The 14,210-nt window shown below is 50.2% G+C and overlaps 1 protein-coding gene across 2 annotated transcripts; it reads left to right on the top strand.

The window, feature by feature from the left end:
* The first annotated feature begins 1,914 nt into the window (after positions 1-1,914).
* On the top strand, positions 1,915-13,397 carry Fbxo24 (F-box protein 24). 2 transcript variants are annotated; one of them, XM_059249017.1, is made up of 10 exons: positions 1,915-2,144; positions 2,410-2,502; positions 2,592-2,775; positions 4,735-4,973; positions 5,309-5,543; positions 7,585-7,743; positions 8,352-8,473; positions 8,662-8,793; positions 12,146-12,316; positions 12,937-13,397. In XM_059249017.1, exons 1-10 carry the CDS (start codon positions 2,073-2,075, stop codon positions 13,297-13,299), a joined length of 1,770 nt encoding a protein of 589 aa, XP_059105000.1. In that variant the 5' UTR covers positions 1,915-2,072; the 3' UTR covers positions 13,300-13,397. The 2 variants fall into 2 exon arrangements, with proteins under 2 accessions (XP_059105000.1, XP_059105001.1); XM_059249018.1 differs by having other exon boundaries at positions 1,956-1,980.
* Positions 13,398-14,210: the final 813 nt, after the last annotated feature.

Raw genomic sequence — 14,210 nt, 5'->3', positions numbered from 1 at the left:
GAGGAAGACTGGTTCTTTGAGACAAGAGCTCATATAGCCCAGGCTGGCCTCCAGCTGGCTATGTAGCTGGGAATGACGGTGCACTCTTCCTGCCTCGAAAGTGCTAGATTACAGGTGTGCACCATCATGCAAGGCTCACTTAGCTTAAAATCCTTTGTAGTGACACGAGACCCCAAGTCTGCTTCCTGGGCTGCCTGACCACCGGTAACTGAAGTTGCTTTCTCCTAAGTCATACCTGCTATGCTAATGTGCCTAAACATCAAATTATTAAAATTTGCGGGAGAGTTTAGCTGGCTGCTCTTGCAGAAGACTGTCTGAAGCAGCCGTAGAGTGGCTCCCTGTATCCAGCTTGAGGGGATGTCCAGGGCTCTCTTCCGGCTGCCACGGGCGCTGCATGCACATTCCTCCACATACACCCCGGCACACACAATGAAAAAGAAGTCAAGTCTTAGGGGGCTGGAGAGAAGATGGCTCAGAGGCTGTGAGCACTTGCGGCCCTTGCAGAGGACCCAGGTTTTGTTTGCAGCATTCACATGGCAGTTTACAACCGCCTGAAACTCCCAATTCCATGAGACTCAGGCATTTATATATTCATATGGTATACATACATACAGGCAACACACAAAAGATCTTTTTACAGTGTAAGTGTTTAAATAATAGCTGGACATGATGGCCCACATCTTTAATCCCAGCACTGGGTGAGGGAGGGATGGGGGGTGCAGGAGGCAGGCGGATCTCTGTGAGATTGAGGTCAGCCTGGTCTATAGAGCGAGTTCTAGGATAGCCAGGGCTAAGGGCTACACAGAGAAACCCTGTTTCAATCCCCAACACACCAAAAAAAGAAAGCAGGTGTTGGAATCCGAGGCCATGCACATGTTAAGCAGATGCCCTACACATGAACTGTATTTCCTAGTTACCACAGATAACGGAGTTGGTGTGAATGATGAACGTCTGACTAGAGCAGTCAATGAATGGATCTGCTGGGCACTTACGCACTGGTTTTAAATCCTCTTGTGATCCTGAAAAGGCTATACTCCTTACATTTACTGGTGTAGACTTGCCCCTACCTATCATGTACAATAATCTCATCTGCGGTTTCTCCTCGACAAAGTCACTCCACAGAAAAAACTAAGTGCCTAGGCTCTAGAAGATGCCCTAAACTCTGGAAAAAATTCACCCTTTCCCCCACCTTAACAGCTTGTCCTTCGCACATGCCACGAGGCCACTGGTCGAAGGGAAGAAGCCTGTGATTTTGGACTTGTTTTCAGTAGCTTGTGAAGAATTTGTTTCAACTGTTCCCATTTGCATCTTGCCTTTGGGAGCAGGAAGTGAGATCAGGGTCCCCCTTTTCTCCATTGTCATTGTCCGTCAATTTTTTTTTTTTTGAGACAATGTCTCATATAATGCAGTGATGCAGACTGGCCAAACTCTTTATGTAGCCAACGATGACCTTGAACTCCTTCCTCATCCTCCTGTTTCCACTTCCCACGTGCTGGGATTGCAGGTGTGCACCACCATATTGGTTTTATTTGGTGCTGGGGATCAAACCCAGGGCTTCGTGCATGATAGGCAAGCACTCTACCAAGTGAGCTACATGTAGCCCTATACTTTTTTCTTTCTTTTCTGGCTTTGTACTCTTGAGATATAGAGACCGAGGACTGCTCAGGAGTCCCCATTTGCCTCTTCAGAGTTAAAATTAAAAGTGAGAAAATCTACTACTACTTCCTAAGAGGAGAGGACTTACCATCTACCAATAGTTCCCTCTTTATGTCTCCGGTAAACCATGAATCCCATGAGCCATCTGGTGGCTGGATCTGAGCTAGAACCCAGAAGCTAGTTCTGGGGTCAGGTTAAGGAGAATAGGTCACAGTCACTGGACAGTGAGGTCACAAAAAGGTTTATGTGCCCCAGACTCCATGGGGGTGGAGCCTAGATGATCGAGGGGCCCTAGAGGTCCCCCAAGCCCAGACTGGGGACATGGTGTGGGAAAGGCAGCGGGGACAGGGGCCTGGGGCCTGGGGAGCCAAGGGGCCTGGAGAGATGAGGGCAGGAGCAGGGAGGGGACAGTCAGGATGTTGAGGAGAAGCCGGAGACAGAAGCTGCAAAAATGGACCAGGCTGTGCAGACAGGAGGAGGGGCTCAGGGTGAGGGGGGTGGCAAGGCCAGGGAAGGGCAGGGAGTTGACTGACAGCGAGAAATCCGGGGAGAGGCCAAGGAATAAGGCAGGCAAGGGAGGGAAGACGGCCTGAGGTCCTGGAGAGCGATGGGAGGGCTGGATTTGCTAGCACAGAGCTGGAGTGGGATGGGCCCTAAGGCAGGCGTTTACAGAGACGTAACAGTTTGACAGCAGGGAAGGAAAGCAGGTGTGTGACCCCCACAGAACCCTTCGCTCCCTTTCCGCCCTGGCAGGTGAAGCGCAGCTGCCCTTCCTGCGGTCTGGAGGCCGGGAATGAGAAGGAGAGAGGGAACCCTATTTCTGTACAGTTGTTCCCCCCCGAGCTGGTGAGTCTTTAGGGTCTGGTGAGGATTGTGAATGTGGGGCTGAGGGGCAGCCCGTGACTCCCCCAACTGCCCCTCCTGCCCCTCCACAGGTGGAACACATCGTCTCGTTCCTCCCGGTCAAAGATGTTGTCGCCCTAGGCCAGACCTGCCACTACTTCCACGAAGTGTGTGATGCCGAGGGCGTGTGGAGACGCATCTGTCGAAGGCTCTGTCCACGCGTCCGTGACCAGGGCTCTGGTGCCCGGCCCTGGAAGAGAGCTGCCATCCTTAACTGTACACTTCCCTCAGTAACTTCTTCTTCTCCTTGCCTCTCGCCTTCCTTATTCTGGAAACTTCCTTCTTGGTCAAGTTGCCTGGTGATCTTTGCACCCCCTGGCAACCTTTCTCTAGAAGAAACTGGTTAAACTCAAACATACTCCATGGAGTACTTCCTCCAAGGTTCTCTGGTCACCTCTGACAGACATCCAATTCACAGCTCAGTACCATTTCAGCCAGGTCTCCCTGCATGTACCAACTCTTCCAGATCTTACCCTAGAGACACCCCTAGTCCCCAGACCTGGAGTTTCGCCCTCTTTTAAATCAGAGTTAACATTGTCAGCTTTTGCGTATATCGTGTGTGTGTGTGTGTGTGTGTGTGTGTGTGTGTGTGTGTGTACTGATGCATCTGCTAGTGTAGTCACATGTGGAGGCCAGAGGTTGACATTAGTTATCTTCCTCTATCCCTCTCTACCTTACTTTTTTTAATATTTATTTTTATTTTATGTGTACGGACATTTTGTCTGCACATGTGCCTATGCACAACATGCATGCAGTGCCTGTGTAGGCCAGAAGAGGGCATCAGATCATCTGGACCTGGACTGCCTCGTGGGTACTGGAAACCAAACCCTGGTCCTCTGGAAGAGCAGCCAGTGCTCTTAACCACTGAGCTATCTCTAGCCCTGACTGAGGTTTTTATTTGTTTTGTTTTCAAGACAGGGTTTCTCTGTGTAGCTTTGCGCCTTTCCTGGAACTCACTCTGTAGCCCAGGCTGGCCTCGAACTCACAGAGATCCGCCTGCCTCTGCCTCCCAAGTGCTGGGATTAAAGGCATGCGCCACCGCCCAGCCTGCTTTAGGTTTTTAAACAGGCTCTCACTGAACCTGGAGCTTGCCATGGCTAGACAGGATGGCCAGCAAGCCCGGGGATCCTTCTATCTCTCCCTTCCCCTTCCCCCAACCAGTGCATGCTAGCATTAAAAATATCCATGCCAGCTTTCACGTGGGTGCCAGGGCTCTGAATGCAGGTCCTCGTGCTTGCACAGCAAATGCTTTACACATGACCCACCGCCCCAGCTTTGTGACCTGATGACAGTTGAGATGAGCAACTCTCTCTTATGTTTATGTGTGTGGTGTGTGTGTCTATATGTATGCATGTTTGCATGTGTGCACATTGGGGTATGTGCATGTAGAGACCAAGGTTGATCTCAGGAATTACCGTCCATCACCCTTCACTGTATTCAATGAAGCAGAGCCTCTCCCTCAGTCAGACTCAGAAGTCTTGCTAGCTAGCTTGCTCTGAGGCTCCTGCTGCCACGTCCGAGTCTCCCAGTTTCGGGGCCAGAATTACAGGTGGTCAAGAAGGCCATCCAGTATTTACGCCTCAGCTCTGGTCCGCATGCTTGCAAGGCAAGGACTTAGCCACGGAGTCACCTCCCCAGCCAGAGATGAAATACTTCTTTGTTGTGGTGGCTGTCCTGTTTATTGTGTGACAGCAGTACCAACTCCGTAGTTATGACAACCAGTCTCCGTGAGGGACAAAATCACCCCAGCTTGAGAGAGAACGGTGATCCAAATACTCCAGAAAGGCGCTACCTAATTACTTATTTCACACATAGAGAAACAGCCACAGCCGGGGGTGAGAGGAGATGCCTGGCCTTGCCTGGCCATCCTTTTCTCTCTCCTTTCTGCTTCCTTTCTGTGTTTATTCTTATACTTCCTTGATGTCTCTGATTCAAGGCGGGACTAAAGAAATGCTACTGAGAAGCGCATGTGTGGCCCTGGGATGAAGTGGGACAGATGTAGGGTATAAACCAAGTTTTCTGTGTCACCTCAGGAAGGAGTCTGATCCCTAGTGTTGGGGGTGGAAAAGAGCTAAATTCCAGGGTGTCTGGAAAAAAGCCAATCTAGCTCACCCTCGCTCTGACCCTTACCATCATGTCACCTCAGCCTTGAAACCATTTCCTTCTGGTCTTCAGATACAAAGGGCCTGTATTTCCAGGCATTCGGAGGACGCCGCCGATGTCTCAGCAAGAGTGTGGCCCCAATGCTAGCCCATGGCTACCGCCGCTTCTTACCCACGAAGGACCATGTGTTCATTCTTGACTATGTGGGGACCCTCTTCTTCCTCAAAAATGCTCTGGTGTCCTCCACCCTTGGCCAGATCCAGTGGAAGCGGGCCTGCCGCTATGTGGTGTTGTGTCGAGGTGCTAAGGATGTGAGTAGGGGAATTCTGGGTGCTGAGAATCCACCTTAGTGGTCTTGAGTGGTCTCTCCCTTAGGGAGGGATGTCAGGACATCTATCCTCTCCTAGAGAACCGAAAGCGATCCATTTATCTGTCATTTGCTCGTTTTTTTTTGGTGCTGGGAATTGAACCCAGGACCTCACACATGCTAGGCAAGCATTCTATCACTGAGTTAGATTGCCAATCCTAAATAAGCTCTCATTTCTTAACCCTGGGCCCCATCATCTCATTTCCCGTCCCATGATCTGCCCTAGCCTTACCCCATTCAGAGTCTCTAGATCCCAGACAGCCTCACTTTGTGCCACAGTTTGCCTCCGACCCAAGATGTGACACAGTTTACCGGAAATACCTCTACGTTTTGGCCACTCGGGAGCAGCCAGCAGTGGTGGGCACCACCAGCAGCCGGGCCTGCGACTGCGTGGAAGTCTATCTGCAGTCCAGTGGGCAGCGGGTCTTCAAGATGACATTCCATCCCTCCATGAGCTTCAAGCAGATCGTGCTGGTCGGCCAGGAGACCCAGCGGGCTCTACTGCTCCTCACAGGTGTCCCCTACCAAGCAGTGATTTGCAAATGTCTAGCAGATTCTTCAGGGTCTGCTCCAGGGGAGAGGAACGAGGAGTCTGTCAGAGAGAGTTCTACCTTCTCCTGCTCCACAGCTCTCAACCCGAAAAATTCTAGAATTCTGCATAGAATTTCAGATAAAGGTCCTTCTCGGGCTGGGGGTGTGTAGATCCATCTATATGAAGCACCAGGTTCAACTCCCAGCACCATATAAAGTGGGTGTAGTGATACATGTCTGTACTCCCAGTATTTGGAAGGTGGAGCCAGGAGAATCCTAAGTTCAAGGTTATTCTTTTTTTTTTTTTTTTTAATTTTATTTATTTATTATGGATACAGCATTCTGCCTGCATGTATACCTGCAGGCCAGAAGAGGGCACCAGATCTCATTACAGATGGTTGTGAGCCACCATGTGGTTGCTGGGAATTGAACTCAGGACCTCTGGAAGAACAGTCAGTGCTCTTAACCTCTGAGCCATCTCTCCCCTCAAGGTTATTCTTAAGCTGCATAGTTTGAGGCCAGTCTACATAAGATCCTGTTTCAAAAATAAAAATGCAGTGCTGAGTAGATGGTACAGTGGGTAGATGATTTGTTGCAACAACCATGAGGATGTGAGCTTGGATTCCCAGAACCAACATAAAGGTAGTTCAAGTTGGTAATCCTAGCATTCTTTTTCTTTTTTTAAAAGATTTATTTATTATGTATACAGTGTGCCTTCATATATGCCTGCATGCCAGAAGAGGGCACAAGATCAAATTTTAGATTGTTGTGAGCCACCATGTGGTTGCTGGGAATTGAACTCAGGACCTCTGGAAGAGCAACCAGTGCTTTTAAACTCTGAGCCATCTCTCCAGCCCAATCCTAGGACTCTTATAGTGAGATTCAAGATGGAGACAGGAGACTCCCAGAAGTCCGCAGGCCAGCTAGGCTGGCCTATGTAGTGGTATTGGTGAGACTCTAACTCAAGCAAGGTAGCTGGTAAGGACCAGCACCCCAGTCGTCCTTTGCCTCCTGCGCATGCGCTGTGGCGTGTGAGCCCACACAGCAATGGTTTAAGTAGTTTGGAAATCACTGCTGTAGTGAATATCTAATTTTTCAACTCTAATCCCCTCCTATCCTCCGTGCCAGGCACTTCACTTTATACCCCAAGTTGCCCCCTCCCCCTTTCCCAGTGTCCTCTATAGTTGACTGCACCCTCCTTAAGCCTGAGACCCTGTGGATTCCGAATGCCAGGCAGGAGCCTAAATGTCCAGACTTCCTTCTTCCCAACACTCAAATTAGGGGCTGCAGCATCTAATCACTGGGTTTGCTCTCCACTAGTCTCTCGTGCTGAAGTTCCTCCCTGTTTTACTTTCAGGGTTGAAGGCTGGGGGCTGGAAGCCATTCTCTCTTTTTTCCTTTCTTCTTCCTTTTTTAAATTTTAAAAAAAAATTATTTTTCCCAAGACAGGGTTTCTCTGTGTATCCCTGGCTATCCTGGACTTGCTCTGTAGATTAGTCCGCCCTTGAACTGGGGCCTGACTCTGCCTCTCAAGTGCTGGGATTAAAGGCGTGCGCCACCACCGCCCGGCTCTTTCTTTCTTCTTATTTTATTTTATTTTTGTTGTTGAGACAGAGCCTCACTGTGTATGTAGTTCAGTCCTGGCTGGCCTAGAACTTACTATGTAGACCTTTAACTCACAGAAGTGTGTCTGCCTCTGCCTCCCAAATGCTGAAATTAAAAGTGTGTATCACCATACTTTATTCCCCCTCCCACTTTCGCACGTGTATGTGTGTGTGTGTGAGTGTGTGTGTGTGTGTGTGTGTGTGTGTGTGCATTTCCTCTTTCTACCATGGGTTTCAGTAGTTGAACTCTGGTTGTCAAGCCCGTACAACGTGTAGCCATCTCACTGGGCCTCTACCCTTTTTCGTGTGTCTCTACTCTAGGGCGGTAAATGTTTCTGTTGAGTGTCCCATGGGATGTTAATCTGGGCATTGATGAATCCCTTCCTCCATGGAATTGTATGCTTCCCTTCATATCCCCAGAGGAAGGGAAGATCTACTCCTTGGTAGTGAATGAGACCCAGCTGGACCAGCCACGCTCCTACACAGTACAGCTGACCCTCAGGAAGGTGTCGCGGTGCCTGCCTCACCTTCGTGTGACATGCATGGCTTCCAACCAGAGCAGCACCCTCTATATCACAGGTAAGAAGCACCTCCCAGAGCCGGGGAGGTAAAAGTAAAAGGTAAAAGTACTGGTTGTGTAAGGTTGAGGGTAAGTTCAAGTCCCCGGTACCCACATAGAGCTGGACCCAGTAGCACATGTCTGTAATCCCAAGGGCAGAGAAGGGCATTCCCTGTAAACCTGTGGGCCAGCTAGTCTGGCATCAAAATGGCAAGAGACCCTACTTCAAACAAGGTGGAAGACCCCGACCAATACCTGAGTCTGTCCTCTGATTTTGATATGTATGCTATGGCACATACATACCAATATCTACATTCATGCCAAGATCATACACATACATCACATATCACACACACACACACACACACACACACACACACACACACACACACTGGAAAAAAAAAAGAACTATATTCCTTTCTCTCAAGACTCCAGTCTTGGACAGATCCCTCCACACACTGACACTCCTTAGGCATGCTGGTGACTATGGGTAGGCTCCCAGCTGTCGGGCTGGTGTGTTGATTATATGCGACCCCTGCAATCTCTGAGCTTTCACCATCAAGGTAGGGCCTTATCCCTAGGAAATGGGTGCCCAAAGCTGCTGAGCTGAGGGCTCCCGACCCCCCAGACCAGGGGGGAGTGTATTTTGAGGTGCATACCCCAGGGGTGTATCGTGATCTCTTTGGGACCCTTCAAGCCTTTGACCCTCTGGACCACCAGATGCCGCTTGCGCTCTCCCTGCCTGCCAAGGTAGGATGCTGGTGTGGAGGATGGCGGGCAGATTGCAGAGGGCTGGGCTCTAGGGGTTGGAAGGATAGATGTGGGTGGGACAGAGGGATTCAGGGAGAGGTCAGCTGGGATCTGTTGGGGGGCAGTTCTGGAGCTGAGTTTCCTAGGAACTGAGTGCTCACATGCTCTTGCTGTCTTAATCTCCCTAGGTCCTGTTCTGTGCTCTTGGCTACAATCACCTTGGCCTGGTGGATGAATTTGGCCGGATCTTTATGCAGGGAAATAACAGATATGGGCAGCTGGGAACTGGAGACAAAATGGACCGAGGGGAACCCACATTGGTGAGATTGTTTCCTGGCAACTCTTATCCAATCTCCTAACCCTGAACCCAGCTACTTTGCCACATTTCCTAGAAACCACTTTCTCCTCCCCTAGGCAAAGCTAAGCCCATCATAGACAGCACCTGTGCTGCTGGTGCAGGCCTCAGCCAGGGCTGGCCCCAGAAGGTCTGTTCTGCGCTGTGTGTGCAGAAGGAATTCAGGAAGGAGTGGGCTGGGGACCTGGGTGTGTCGAAGTACTAGAAAAGGGGAGATGCAGCCTGAGAAGATGGCTCAGGGGGTAAAATGCTTGTCACGTGAGCATGAAGACCCAAGTTCAGATCCCCAATCCCCGTGTAAAAAGCTGGACACAGCTGTGAGCGCCTATGATGCCCGCACTAGGAGAAGGAGACAGAAGGATCCCAGGGACTCACTGGCCAGCCTGTCTAGCCAATCGGTGAGCTCCAGGGGCAGTGGGAGACCCTGCCTCAACAAAATAAGGTAGAGGGCAAGTGAGGAAGGCAGACAGTTAGCATTGACCTCGGGCCTCAGTAGCCACATTCGTGAATGCACATCCCTAAATACAGACATATTTCTTAAAAGGTAAGACATATTTCTTAAAAGGTAAGAAAAAGGGCCTGTGCGTTTGGGGAGATTCAGGTGAGGATAGAGAAAAGTATTCCATGCAGCGAGGACAAAAACAATGATGACGTTTATACACAAGACAGTAAAAAGACTGGCCAGATGGACTAGATGTATCCATTGGTAGACAGCACTTACCTAGCATGTACAATGTCCTAAAGTGAGCCGGGCCGTGGTGGCGCACACCTTAAATCCCAGCACTCGGGAGGCAGAGCCAGGTGGATTTCTGTGTGTTCGAGGCCAGCCTGGGCTACAGATCAAGTTCCAGGACAGGCGCCAAAGCTACACTGAGAAACCCTGTCTCAAAAAAAAAAAAAAAAAAAAAAAAAAAAGTGAGGAGGAGGCAGAAGAGAGTGAGTTCCAGGACAGCCAGGGCCACACAGAGAAACTCTGTCTTGAAAACACATACACACACACACACACACACACACACACACAAACAAACAAAAAAAAAACTGAGACAAGAGTGGCAGATGTAGGCAGTGTCTGTCATTGTCACAGAATGAGAAGAGATGTCCTTGAGTCAGGGACAGGGTTTAGTTGGTAGAATGCTTGTCTGGCATCATGAGACCCTGAGTTTCATCCCCAGCACTATGAAAACCAGGCAGAATGGTGCATACCTATAATCCCAGCAATTGATATGTGGAAAAAGGAGGATCAGAAATTGAAGATCATCTTCAGCTACACAATGAGTTCTAGGCTAGCCTAGGCTACATGTGACCTGTTTTCTTTTTTTGTTTTTTTGTTTAAATATTTCAAGACAGGGTTCCTCTATGTAGCCCTGGCTGTCCTGGAACTTGCTCTGTAGACCAGACTGGCCTTGAACTCAGAGATCTGTCTGCCTCTGCCTCTCAAGCGCTTGAATCAAAGGTTTATGCCACCACCACCCAGACCAAGGCAATTCTTATAAAAGAAAGCATTTAATTGGGGGTTTGCTTACAGTTTTAGAGGATTAGTCCATTATCACCATGGTGGGAAGCAGACAGGCATGACGCTAGAGCAGTAGCTGAGAACTTTGTGTCCTGACCCACAGGCAGCAGAGAGAGACCTGGCATGGACTTTGAAACCTCAAAGCCCACCCTCAGCAACACACCTCCTCCAAGGCCACACCTCCTCCAACCAGGCCACACCTTTAAATCCTTTAATCCTTCTCAAACAGTTCCACTCCCTGGTGACCAAGCATTCAAATATATGAGCCTATGGAGGCCATTCTTATTCAATCCACCACATGACCCTATCCCAAAATAAACAGAGTTGTGGAAGTGGTTCATCAGGTAGCAGCACTGGCTACCAAGCCTAGTGATCTGAGTTTAATCCCTGGGACCCCCACGGTGGAAGGAGAGAACTGATATGCAGAAGTTGTCCTCTGACCTCCACACGTGTGCTATGCACACTTGCGTCACACACAAACAAAAGCAATAGACTAAACAAACAAAAACTTTATGAAAATTATCTCATCTTTTTTGTTTTGTTTTGTGTTTTTTGAGACAGGGTTTCTCTGTGTGTGGTTTTGGTGCCTGTCCTGGATCTCGCTCTGTTGAACAGGCTGGTCTCGAACTCACAGAGATCCGCCTGGCTCTGCCTCCCGAGTGCTGGGATTAAAGGCGTGAGCCACCACACCCCACATTATCTCATCTTTTATTAAAAATACATAACATTTACCCATGTCTGAGGATGGGGGGAAAGGTCTATTCAAGGTCAGCCTGCACTACACCAAGTTTAAAGCCAGCCTGGCAATATATCAAGTCTCTGTCTCAAAAAAAAAAAAAAGAAAGAAGAAAAAATTGAGTGGAGGATACAGTTCAGTATTAGAGTACTTGTCTGGCATGCATAAGACTAGATTCACTACCCAGTACTGTTGACAAATGTGTACGTGCTTCTTTAGGAAAACAGTAAAACATGGATATCCATCACTAGAGAGAAAGCTCAGTTGGCACCGTGCTTGCCTTGCAAGTAGGAGGGTCTGAGTTTGAGCCCCAGGAAACATGTTCCCCAAAGAGCCAGCGTAGTAGTTCATGTAGCCTCATCGACAGGAGGCAGAGATCCCTGGAGCTCTCTGGCCAGGCAGCCCAGTGTGCTTGCTGAGCTCCAAGCTGACTCAGACACGAGGTGGACAGTGCGCCAGGAGTGACAGGTTGACAGATATGCACACCTGTACACATACAGCACATACACAGAGACCAGCCATCGGGAAGTTAGTAGTTAGTAGTGGGATTTCCAGTTTCTTTGTTGTTGTTGTTTTGAGACAAACTCTCACTACGTAGCCTGGATTAGACTGGAACTCACTTTAATCCGCCTGCTTCCCCAGGCCTGGCTGGCTTTTTAATTGTTACTTGCTGGTATTTTGTAATTAAAGATTTATTTATTTATTTATTCATTCATTCATTCATTCATTCATTTATTTATTTTTACTGTGTGCGTATTGCACGTGCAAGAATGCACATGTGTGTGCATACAAACGTGTGCAGGTGCCCAGGGAAGCCTGAAGAGGGCATCAGGTCTTGTCCTTAAGAAAGAGCGAATTTCCTGAAGGGCAAGACACAAAGTTTTACCAAGTACCAGAACCCATATAGTCAGACGTTGTGGGCACAGGGACAGATTGCCAGTTTGCAGGGCAGGGCCGACCTTCTGGGACAGGACCCTCTTTTCTTCCAACTCCCAAGACTGCACTCTGCGCCAATTCCTCTAGTATCCCCACCTTAAAGCCCTGGCCATGTTGTCCGTCTATCCTCAGGTTCATTATCTACAGCGTCCCATTGCCCTGTGGTGTGGCCTCAACCATTCCTTGGTGCTGAGTCAGACCTCGGATTTCAGCAAGGAGCTGCTGGGGTGCGGCTGTGGGGCTGGAGGCCGCCTTCCTGGCTGGCCTAAGGGGAGTGCCTCCTTTGTCAAGCTACATATCAAGGTCAGAGCAGGGTCGGGCAGCGGATGGACAGGGAGGGCAGAGCGGCAGAGCCAGGTGGCCCTCAGGACCATAGCCAGGACTCAATTTCCCTTCTCTCAAAAATTTTTTTTAACATTTACTTGGGAGGGGTTATGCCACAATGTGCCTGTGGAGGGCAGAGGACAACTTGTGAAAGTTAGTTCTCTCCTTCAGTGATGTTGGTCACCAAGCTTGGCAGCAAGGTGAGCCATTTCACTGGACTCCTTTTTCAAGCAGTCTCACTGTGTAGCCCAGGCTGGTCTTAAACGCTAGATTTTCCTGGCTCTCCTGTCACCATGCCCAGCTTGTACCTGGGACCCCTGCCAGGGACCCATTGGTTCCATGTCCCCTGGATCATGAAATCATGAAATCTCCCTTTCTTGCCCCCCACCCCCCACCCCCCTGCTCGCCGCTCGCTCTCTCCTTAGCTGAGCATGCTGGCTTTATCCAGGTTCACATGGTCCTGGAACAGAGCAAGCTGAGGCTCACTTCCTGGTTCAGGGCCTGTCTGAGAGGGATCCACATAGCATCAGGCTTAGGCAGCTTCCTGGAAGCCTGGCCGTGCTGAGCCTCCCTCAGCCCCGCCCCTTCTCTCCTCTAAGGTTCCCTTGTGCGCCTGCTCCCTCTGCTCCACCAGAGAGTGTCTCTATATGCTGTCCAGCCACGACATCGAACAATGCCCAGTCTATCGAGACCTGCCGGCCAGCAGGGTGGGGGGAAGCCCTGAACCTAGCCAGGGGGCTGGAGCCCCTCAAGACCCTGGGGGAACGGCCCAGGTCTGTGAGGAGTACCTCAGCCAGATCCACAGTTGCCCCACGTTGCAGGACCGAATGGCGAAGATGAAGGAGATTGTGGGCTGGATGCCCTTGATGGCGGCCCAGAAGGATTTCTTCTGGGAGGCACTGGACATGCTGCAGAGGGCTGCTGGTGGGAGCGGCCCAGGCACCTCGAACCCTGAGAGCTGACCCTCCTCTAGCCTTGACTCCTGAAGGAAATCAGGCCCTGGGCTAGGGGCTGGGGAGAGATGGAGAGGCAAACAACATTGTGTGTACACGGGAGCTGGGGTGGGTTTGGGCTGGGTCGTGGGGAGTAGTGCTGGACGTGTCAGGGTAGGGTAGGGAACTCTTTTTTAAATATTCAGGGGGCTGCCCAGGTGGGGCCCCAACCTGACTATCATGGACAAGAAATTTGATGGACAATAGAATAAAAGGCTAAAGGCAGGCCTGTTTTGAAACCCTGGGCCTTACGGGGGACAAGGGGGAAGGGATGGAGGGGGCCTTGGCTGCGGAAGGAGGGAGGGAGGACAGAAAGAGCCCAAGCTGTTGGTTTACTGAGCAATGCCAACACCCCAACTCACTCCAGAAAGCTCACTTCGTCTTTCTGATGGGGAAGTCGGGCCTGGTCTTGTGGAGTAACTCAAGTCAACACACCTTGTTTGCCCAGTTGGGAACCTCCGCTGGGTCTGGAACCTTAACTGGAATCTGTTCATTTTGTTTGTGACAGCGCCTCACTGTGCGGTCCAAGCTGACCTCTTTAACCATCCTGACTCCGTCTCCAGAGTGCTGGGATTGCAGGTGTGCTCCCTGCACACCTGGACTGGCCCAGGGATCTGAGTGTCCCCTCTACTCCTGGAAGCACCTCCCCCAGCTAGCCCTGAGTCCTAGCAGCCAGCACCCTCTTCTCTCTCTGTCGTTTTCCAAGCCCAGTCTCGTCTCTTTTCCCTTTCTGCTCCTTCCCCTCTGCCCAGGGAAAGGCATACTCGGTGCCTCCCTTAACCCTTCTCCAGTACCTAAAATAGTTGGAAGAGAAAATAAGGGGTTAGAACTTTCCTTCCTTGGCCTTATCTGGTCCAGTGTTAAAGGGAAAGCCATAAGCA

The sequence above is a fragment of the Peromyscus eremicus genome, chromosome 23 (assembly GCF_949786415.1).
Source record: "Peromyscus eremicus chromosome 23, PerEre_H2_v1, whole genome shotgun sequence".
Taxonomy (NCBI): domain Eukaryota; kingdom Metazoa; phylum Chordata; class Mammalia; order Rodentia; family Cricetidae; genus Peromyscus; species Peromyscus eremicus.
This window is presented reverse-complemented; position numbering and strand designations above follow the sequence as displayed.

Coding starts and splice junctions, on each gene's coding strand:
- Fbxo24 (XM_059249017.1), top strand. CDS start 2,073: ATGTTGAGGAGAAGCCGGAGACAGAAGCTGCAAAAATGGACCAGGCTG. Junction 7,744..8,351: donor CAGCACCCTCTATATCACAG/GTAAGAAGCACC, acceptor CCGACCCCCCAG/ACCAGGGGGGAGTGTATTTT. Junction 8,794..12,145: donor ACCGAGGGGAACCCACATTG/GTGAGATTGTTT, acceptor GTCTATCCTCAG/GTTCATTATCTACAGCGTCC.